At 39.5% G+C, this 10,038-nt stretch overlaps 2 protein-coding genes across 2 annotated transcripts in view; both read left to right on the top strand.

The window, feature by feature from the left end:
* The first annotated feature begins 484 nt into the window (after positions 1-484).
* On the top strand, positions 485-9,303 carry LOC309868535 (small ribosomal subunit protein mS35-like). Its single transcript, XM_082738455.1, has 4 exons — positions 485-668; positions 4,663-4,709; positions 6,363-6,530; positions 9,243-9,303. The coding sequence occupies exons 1-3, from the start codon at positions 557-559 to the stop codon at positions 6,510-6,512; spliced, it is 309 nt and encodes a 102-aa protein (XP_082594581.1). The 5' UTR covers positions 485-556; the 3' UTR covers positions 6,513-6,530; positions 9,243-9,303.
* LOC309870266 (liprin-beta-1-like) overlaps positions 749-10,038 on the top strand; it is a gene marked incomplete at its 3' end in the record, with an annotated part of 138,739 nt that continues 129,449 nt past the window's right edge. The window contains exon 1 of the mRNA XM_082742447.1: positions 749-777. The remainder of the gene's footprint in view (positions 778-10,038) is intronic.

Genomic DNA, 10,038 nt, shown 5'->3' with positions numbered 1-10,038 from the left:
AGTCAAGTTTTAAACAGAAGTAGTTTGGCTAGAGGCCATCCTTTTAACTACTCTCAGATACTGTCTCGTTCTTAGAGTATATCACTTGCACCAGCTCAAGACTTCTTTAAACCGAGAAAGTGTGGAAAGGCAGCAATGGCAAAGGAGCAGGGCCCTAAGGTAAACTGCCAGACTCTTGTGTCATCTGAAATCCCAGCCAGATCACATTTGCCTTCTGTAAGCCACATTTTTCCCCATCCCTTACAGTCCTCTTTGGACTCACTGCGTATATATGTATGTATGTATGTATGTATGTATGTATGTATGTATGTATGTATGTATGTATGTATGTATTAAAAAATTTTGTTACCTTTTTGTTTTCTTCTATTAGTTTTTCCTATTTGGGGGCTATCTTCTTGCACATTTGACTCCAAGCGGACTTTGCAGGCCCGCCTATTTCCTGTTTTTCCCCCGTAGGGGCGGGGCAAGGTGGGGCGAACCTGCGCAGTAGCGGCCTCAGAGCCGCCCCTTGACTCCCGACTGCGCTTGTCCCATCCGGCTTGCCGTCCTCGCGACCATGGCGGCTGCCGCGCTCTCCGCGTGGCTGACCCTGCAGCCGGGGACCAGGACCCTGCGTGCTTTCTGTACCTCCGTGTCTCCGGCCACCCGCTCCGCGATACCAAGCCCGCGTGAGTGTCTGTCGCCTCCCCTCCGGGCTTTGCGGGAGGTGAGAGGGCAGAACACCGAATCCATGCTAGCCGCCGCGGTGGCGGAGCCCGCACCGCCTTGGGGAAGCCGGTACGTCCTTTGCTCCCGGTAGCAAAGCCGCAGGTGTGGGTCTCTTTTCTGTACCCCTGTCATCGGATTTTTAGTCGCTGATTTCTGCTTCTGGATGGGCTGGACGTTGCGAGGTTTCTGCCCCTAGCCCCTTACAGCGAGTGACCCGCGCTTTCTGGTCCTCCCTTTGCGCGGCCACTGGCACAGGGTCACGCTAGGTACTGGTGCCGGGTGATGTTTGTTGGGCAGTGCTGAACCATGGGTTTTCTCGAACGTTAAGAGAAGCATACAGCTCTCGTGGGACAAATTGCCGCTCTGAATTCCAGCCCTAGGTAGGCCACCAAATGGGATGACCTTCATTCAACAGACATCATTGAGATGACCTTCATTCAAGACACTTGTTCTTACTTGGAAGAATCTGTGGAAAAGACAGATCTGTTAACGGAGTCACACTATATGCAGTGTGAGGTGCTGTAATGGAAGCGTGAATAGAGTAACGGGCATTGAGGAAGAGCCCTCGGGAGGGAATCGGGAAAAGCTGTGTCAAAGAGGGGGCGTGTCCAGTCATTCACCAGGTGCTGTCCAAGCTACCGTCTGTACAATCGCTAATCTTTGTATTACCGAGAGTTCAGTCTAGGCCACCATCTCTCACTTCTACAGTAGTTTCTTTACTGGCCCCTATTTCTGCTCATGCTTTCCTACCTTGAATTCTCATAACTAGAGTGAAGTATTCACACTTGATCTTAGCCAAAAGGCTGAGAAGCGATAGAGTCAAGTATTCAAAAAGCGAATCTCCCTTGCCACTCCCTTGTTCAAAATCTGTGAATGATTCCTCATTGCTTTAAGATAGGATAAATTCCTTAACTTGTCAGAGTGGCCCTTTATCGTCTTAATGATTGTGTCTTGTAAGTTTTTTATTCATTCTGTAAATACTTAACCCTACTGTTTGCTGGGTAGTGTTCTCGATAATGGGATATAGCAAGGTCTCTCACCTCATGAAGTTTATATTGTGTGGGGTAAGTCAGACTATAAACAAAACAGTGTCAGTACAGTGTCAGGCGGTGATTAGGGCTTTGAAGGAAAATAAAGCAGGGTATTGAAAATGATAGATTGGAGGAGTACTGGCTATAGGGTAGATAAAATTTGAGTAGTTAGGAAAGACCTCCTTGAGGAAGTGACATTTGAGCAGAGCTCATGGCATGGTATCATGCCAAGATCTGGGGGGAATAGCATTGTTGACATAGGGATGTGCAAGTGCAAAAGCCAGGAATTGAGAACAAGCTTAGGGGTGTGATCAAGGAAGAGAAAGAAAGTCAATGAGGTAAATGAACATAGGTAAGTGGTAGTCTTAAGATGTCAGAAAGAGGGCGCCTGGGTGGCTCAGTGGGTTGAGCCTCTGCCTTCTGCTTAGGTCATGCATGATCTCAGGGTCCTGGGATCCAGTACTGCATCAGGCTCTCTGCTTGGCAGGGAGCCTGCTTCCTCCTCTCTCTTTGCCCACTTGTGATCTCTGTCTGTCAAATAAATAAATAAAATCTTTAAAAAACAAAAAAGATGTTAGAAAGATAAGTAATGATCTGATCTTACACGGCTTTTAGGATTTTATTTTAAGTTTGGGATTATACTGGAGGGTTTTGAACATGGAAGTGATATAATTATTTATTTCAGGAGAGGAGGAGCAGAGGGAGAAGGACAAGCCGACTGCTGAATGTGGAGCCTGACGCAGAGATTGATCTCATGACCCTGACTGAGATCATGACCTGAGCCGAAATCAAGAGTCAGATGCTTAACCAGCTGAGCCATTCAGGCACCCCTGATTTATACTTTTAGAATATCACTGACCCCTGGGGCACCTGGGTGGCTCACTCAGTTAAGCATCTTCCTTCTTTGACTTGTATCATGATCCTGGGGTCCTGGGATCAAGTCCCGTATCAGGCTCCCTGCTTGGTGGGGAACCTACTTCTCCCTCTGCCCACTGCTCCCGCTGCTTGGCCGCGCGCTCTCTCTCTCTCTCTCTCTCTCTGTCAGGTAAATAAATAAAATATTTTTAAAAAATCACTGTGTGAAGAACCAACTTTAGTGGGCTAAACGTGGAACGGCTAGGAGGACTTAACTGATGGATTTGATATGGGGCATAAGAATAAGTCTCGGGAAGCAGGTTAGATTCTTATCCTGAGTAATCGGATTATTGGCAGTATCATTTACAGGGGTCAGGAAGTCTGGAAGAAGAAAATTAAGAGCTCTCTTGATGATGTATTGTAGTTGAGGTGCTTATTAAATATTTCCAACTTCTTTTCTTAATGTCCTTTCTGTTCTAGTCTCAAATTTCAGCTATCTTGAACTATTCCCATTGATTTTACATTTCCTTTTCTGTGTAGAAACTTTCTCACTTGCCTGTTCCCAGCGCTACCTCTTGCTCATCCTTAAGGTTTAGGCTTAAAATCCAGCTCTTCAGGGCAGTTCTCTCCAACTAACTAAGTTTTGTCTTCTGCTATATGTTGCCCTTAATAGTATGACTATTTATTGAAATCACTTGTTAAATATCTTATTTGACAGACCACATTCTGTGAAAGCAAGGTCTGTGTTTCTTTTGCTCATTGCTGCCTTCTCCGTTTCTGGTATACAATATCACTCAAATGATTGAGTGAATAAATGAATTACTATCAAGGGATGAATAAAAATGTGTCAGATAAAGAAATGAGATGGGGAGGCAGAAGGGGACAGAAGCCAGACAGGTGGAAGGGATGCACATTCCAGGCCGAGGGGCCAGTAAGTTTGGAGAAAGTCCACAGGCTCTGGTACTGGAAGTTTAGTTTAGCTGTGGGACCTTGTGAAGGGAGATAAAGCTAGAGATAGAAGTGGTTCAGAGTGTGGAGAGTCCTATATGCAATCCTGTTGTCACCCTAACTCTTTTTCTCGGCTCTAAATGACCTCTAAGGATAATAATAGTACTTCCAGTTGTTGTGAACAATAAGATTAAGTGACATAATGAAAAGCATGTAGCATAGTGCCTGGCATGTGAAAGTGCTGCATAATTATAGCACTGTATGCTGTGATGAAGCAGAACATTTAGAGAGACGAAAGCTATATACTGTATGTAAATAACTTACTGTCTTCTATAGTTATATGATTTATTAGGAATGGCCATGATTTTTGTTTTTACTGGCATTACTGTAACATTGGCTAATATGTTCTAATATGCAATACAGAAGGAAAAACAAAGGTTTTTGTTTTTGTTTTTGTTTGGTGGAACCAAATAATGCCAAATATGAGCAAGTATATTTATAGTTAAAACATTTCCATTCAAATATCTTTAAAGATGTAAAGTTCTTATTTCTAACTAGATATTTTAATTGGGAAAGTGAGTTTGATGATGAACCTTAACATTTAGTAAAAATATTTCTTTAGGTGATTAATTCACTATATCATCAGTCACAATACATTTTTTATTTAAATAACTGGACTTTGGGGCACCTGGGTGACTCAGAACCCTGAGATCATGAGCTGAGCCGACGGCAGCGGCTTAACCCATGGAGCCACCCAGGCACCCTTGAAATCTACTTTTAAAGAGATTCTAAAACTTTCTGCTCAGGGTCCTGGGATGGAGCCCCACATCGGGCTCTCTGCTCAGCAGGGAGCCTGCTTCCTCCCTCTCTCTCTGCCTGCCTCTCTGCCTACTTGTGATTTCTGTCTGTCAAATAAATAAAATCTTAAAAAAATAGTAACTGGACTTTTCTTAACTATTTCTGACTTTTCATTAAGATGATTTAGTCCCAGAGCTTACAGAAAATGGATTATTATTTCATTTTCATGAATACCTGAAATAATATCAGAGTTTTGGGATCATGATCACTGTTGAACAACTGTACATACTCAGTTCTCTGTAACTACTGTGTTGTCTTTTAGGTACAGCAGGCAGAACACCCAGATATGAAAGACCACTGAGAAGAAAGGTAAACAATGTGCTCTACTACATATTATCTTTATGATCTCTGAAGTTCTAAAGTGAGGCAGATATTGATGATCAGGCAGAAGAATGCTGCCCGAGAAGGCTTCACAAGGGGATGCGTACTTGGTGACTGCCAGAGCTTTGGCTCTATTCTTTGACTGGTTTTTGTCAGTACCCCAAGAAATGGATCCTCTTTGAGAAATAGACTCACATATTCCTGGGAAATAGGTATATAAACTAGAATATAGAATTATTTTTGATGGTGCTTTTAATAATTATGAAGCCTGGGATGTGTGTATTAATCTCACCAGTTTGGTCTTACGCTGTAGGCAAGTCTATAAAAGAATCCGAATCCTAAGGTCACTTGTTGAGGATGGAGTCAGAACAGAGACAAATTATTAGATGGAAGTTAACTGGTACCAAATTATAATTATCTAGAGTAGTTATTTTCACAGGAATATTACCTTCTTCCAAGGCGTACACTACCCTAGTTTTGGTATTGCATTATTGGGCATTGCCAGATTTTGCTTCTTTAAAACCCTACTTTTATATGCCAGCCGTCCCCTTCTAATGAATACAGTTTCTTAAAAAATACGTGTATGTTAATGTGATTGACTAAACTGTCACATACCTGTTCTCTGAAACTAGGAGACATATAATCTCTCATTATATATGTATTCAGTTAGTTTAACCTACTTACTTCTTTCTTTTTTTTTTTTTTTTACTTTTTTTTTTTTTTTTACTTACTTATTTCTAAGTTCATATTATTTATTTCTTATTTCCTCTAGTTCTCAGTTATCAGTGTCTTCTCCTGTACTGACTTCCATCAATAAAGTTCTGAAAACTATTTTAACTTGGGAAACATTCACCGCCTTACACTGGTTCAGCTTATAATTTTTCAACTTGATAGTGGTGAGAAAGCAGTACACATTCAGTAGAAACTGTTCTAGGAATTTTGAATTTTGATCATTTCCTAGGCTAGCATTATGCGGTATGAGCTTGTGCGATGCTGGGAAGTGTCAGTTAGGTATAGCCACAGAGTCATGAGGATAAATAACCAATATACTTAACAACCAGTCTGTACCTTATAACTATTCTTTTTTTTTTTGTAACTTTCAGTACAGTATTCAATAAATTATATGACATATTCAACACTTTATTATAAAATAGGCTTTGTTTTAGAAGATTTTGCTCAAATGTAAGCTAATGTAAGTGTTCTGAGCACATTTAAGGCAGGCTAGGCTAAGGTATGCTGTTTGGTAGGTTAGGTGTATTAAAAGCGTTTTTAACTTATGGTGTTTTCAACTTAAACACTGAGTGTCCAATAAACCCATCATAAGTTGAGGAAGATCTGTATTTCAAAATACATTGTTACTCTTCAACAAAATGTAAAAAATTTGCTAAAAGTCTAAATCCACAGAAATTTTTAGTGAAGGAAGTATGCTATTAAAGAAGATCCTTACCAGAAGCTTTGCAGAAACAGTGCAAAAATATTAGGTAGATTTGGTGTTTTTCATTTGAATAGCAGCAGCTTTATAAGAGGTCAGATTTTACATCAGTTGCAATTCTGCTTGTGTTTCTTTTTTTGTAGGTTTTTTGCTTTAAAATTAAAGATCATATTCATATTTAAAATACGAAACCATTTTATGTTCTATAGGCACTACCTCCTAGGACAGAGAAAATGACTGTTGACCAAGATTGGCCTAGTGTTTATCCTGTTGCAGCACCATTTAAACCTTCTGCTGTACCTCTTCCCATTCGAATGGGCTATCCAGTAAAAAGGGGGGTGCCCATGGCAAAGGAGTGAAATCTAGAACTATTAAAGGTAAGGTCAATTGCTGATTCATTGGCTAAGACTTATTTCTAAAGAAATGCTGGTCCTCTTCCCACTCCTACCCTGCCTTGTACTTGAGGGTTCAGTATGTAGCAGCAGGTATTGTATTTTAGTTTAAACTTTTTTTCAGGTAATAATGGATGATACATTCTGATTGTCCATGGTAGAGAAGACTCAAAGAGTCCTGAGCATTTAAGAATATAACCAGTTGATCCTATGGCTTCCTTTCTGGCTTTTTCTTTTCTATTGTATTTTTTCTACCTATATCTTTCAAGTGGAACTCAGAAAAATGAAATGACCTAATTTGAGATTGAGAATTGTGACTGAAATTTACTTTTTTTTTTTTTTGGTAAGATTTTATTTATTTATTTGAGAGAGAGAGGGTGAGGAACCATGCACACAAGAGAACACCAACGGGGCAAGAGGCAGAGGGTGCAGGGCTTGATCACGGGGATCATGACCTTAGCTGAACACAGGCGCCTAAACAGCTGAGCCACTGAGGTGTCCCTGAAATCTACTTTTAAAGATTTTTATTTATTTTTGACACAGAGAGAGAGAGCACAAGTAGGCAGAGAGGCAGGCAGAGACAAAGGGGAAAGCAGGCTCTCCACCGAGCAGAGAGCCCAATGCAGAGTTCAATCCCGGAACCCTGAGATCATGAGCCGAGCCGACGGCAGCGGCTTAACCCATGGAGCCACCCAGGCACCCTTGAAATCTACTTTTAAAGAGATTCTAAAACTTTCTGCCCAGAAAAGTAGAATATCATTTAATATTGTTATAGTCCTTCAACTTCTTTATTTCGTGAAGCAAAATATGTCACTGCTTCAGTTGGTAGCATCTATAATGATTTATGAACTATAAACTTTTTTTTGAAGATTTTATTTATTTATTTTTGCAAGATAGAGGGAGCATGAGCAGGGGGAGGGGAGGAGCAGAAGGAAAAGAAGACTCCCCACTGAGCAGGGAGCCCAATGCAGGGCTCAATCCCAGGATGACCTGAGCCGAACACACACACTTAACCAACTGAGCCACCCAGGTGCCATGAACTATAACCTTTTTAAAGAAAATATGAATATGTTTTGCCTGAGAAGGCATATCTTAGATGGTTCATGTTATATACGGTAAAATTGTCATAAACTGTGTTTTCCACTATATGAGAATCTTTTTCTTCTTTTTTTTAATTGGAAGTATAGTTAACACACAATTTTACATTAGTTTCAGGTATACAACGTAGTGGTTTCACAAGTTTTTGTGCTATACGGTGCTCACTACAAATGTAGCTAGCATCTGTCACCATACAGCCCTATTACAATATCATTGACTATATTTTCTATGCTCTACCTTTTGTCCCTATGATTTACTTACTCCATAACTGGAAGCCTTTATCTCCCACTCCTCTTCACCCATTTCTCCCATCCCTCCATGTCCCTTCCCCTCCAGCCACCAGTTTGTTCTCTGAATTTAAGGGTCTGTTTCTGCTTTTTGTTCATTATGTTTTTAGATTCCACATGTAAGTGAAATCATATGGTATTTTCTTTTTCTGACGTACTTCACTTAGCATATGTATGCTACTTTTATATGCTACTTTTATATGCATCGCATATATATATGTTTAGTATTGAAAAACCGAAAAACAAAAAATAAATTGCTAAAAGATGGTAGTTAAAAAATGAGATGGTAATATGGAGAAGGAGTTGACTGCTGCTAGAGAGGGGTAAATGAAATTTGGAAATCTGAATGTTTCAAGGGATAAAAGAAAACAAACATTGAAGAAATTTATCATTTCTTTAAATGAAAGAAGGGAACTTAGTTTAGGGGTGTTTGGATAGCACAGTGGTTGAGTGACTCTTGATTTTGGGTGAGGTCATGATTTCAAGGTCGTGCGATTGAGCCCCACATTGGGCTTCGCACTCAATGCGGAGTCGGCTTGAGATTCTTCTCCCTCTCCCTCTGCCCCTCCCAGCTGTGTGCACACATGTGCACGTTCTCTCTGTCTCAAATAAGTAAATCTTTAAAAAGCAGTTTCTACTGAGGGTTGCTGGGGGGAGGGGGTTTGGGAGAAGGGGGTGGGATTATGGACATTGGGGAGGGTATGTGCTTTGGTGAGTGCTGTGAAGTGTGTAAACCTGGTGATTCACAGACCTGTACCCCTGGGGATAAATATATATGTTTATAAAATGTTTTTTTTTCCCCAAGGGAAAACCATAGACCAAAAAAAAAAAAAAAAAGCAGTTTCTAGAACAGTATGAATCCATTTATGTTAAATCATATACATGTATCTGTTTTTTAAAGAGATGTCTACAAGGATGTTAACCAAAGTGTTAAGACTGTAGAACCTTGAATAATTTGTAGTCTTTTTGTATTCCAGGGAAATTAAGATGATTAAACAATAATCTGTGTCCTTGAGTGCTTTTAGTTTTATAACTAAAATATGTGTACCTGTAGATTTTTGGCAGGAAGAGTACTATAAGAACAGCATTTTTTCCCCCCACAACGGCCAGTCATCATAAGATACATCATGAATCTATATTTCCCAGAATTCATTTATTGAATTCATAACACATGTGACATAGAATTAATATTGTAAAAACTAGATTTTATTTATTACAAGGTTTGTTGTGCTTAGGATTTACTTTTATGAAATTTTTATTTTATGTTTTTGAGGTAGTAGGTGAATTTATCCTTTAAATTTCTCTATTTTAGATCCCCAATTTTCTGCATTTAACTCCTGTAGCAATTAAAAAGCACTGTGAAGCTCTTAAAGGTAAGTGATTGTTTCAGTATATGAACTTAACAATAACTTTGAACATAAAAATTTCATTTCTAATGATAAAGGGGTCAGTTCATCAAGAAGATATAACATTTGTTTATGCACCTAAATTTACGCATCTTAGTTTATGCACCTAAGATAGGAATACCTAAGTATATAAAGCACATATTAACAGAACTGAAGGGAGAAACAGATGGCAGTATAGCAATAGGAGACTTCAATATACCATTTCCAACAATAAATGGATCAGTCAGAAAATCAGTAAGGAAACACTGAATATAAACTATATGTTAGACTGGATGGGTTTAGCAGATATTTACTGAACGTTGCATCCAAAAGAAGCAGAATACAGATTCTTCTCAAGCACATATGAAACATGCTCCAGAACAGATCATATGTTAGACCAAAAGACAAGTCTCAACAAATTTTAAAATACTGAAGTCATATCAGGCACCCTTTCTGATCACAGTGGTATAAAACTAGAACTCTATTACAAGAAAAACCCAGAAAGTCTTCAACAAAATATTACTTAATCAAATTCAACAGTACATTAAAAGGATCATGTCAGATCAAATGGTATTTATTTCAGGAATGCAAGTATGGTCCAACATAAAAATCAGTCAGAATGATGTATCACATTAACAAAACAAAATTAGAAGAAAACATAGGCAGTAAGCTCTTTGACGTGAGTTTTGGCAATGATTTTTGGATTCGATACCAATAGCAAAG

The sequence above is a fragment of the Mustela nivalis genome, assembly GCF_964662115.1.
Source record: "Mustela nivalis genome assembly, chromosome: 7".
NCBI lineage: Eukaryota > Metazoa > Chordata > Mammalia > Carnivora > Mustelidae > Mustela > Mustela nivalis.
This window is presented reverse-complemented; position numbering and strand designations above follow the sequence as displayed.

Excerpts from the sequence above, each read along its gene's own strand:
- LOC309868535 (XM_082738455.1), top strand. The coding sequence starts at position 557 with ATGGCGGCTGCCGCGCTCTCCGCGTGGCTGACCCTGCAGCCGGGGACC. Across the intron at positions 669-4,662 it reads CTCCGCGATACCAAGCCCGC|GTACAGCAGGCAGAACACCC; the intron begins GTGAGTGTCTGT and ends GTTGTCTTTTAG. Across the intron at positions 4,710-6,362 it reads AAAGACCACTGAGAAGAAAG|GCACTACCTCCTAGGACAGA; the intron begins GTAAACAATGTG and ends TATGTTCTATAG.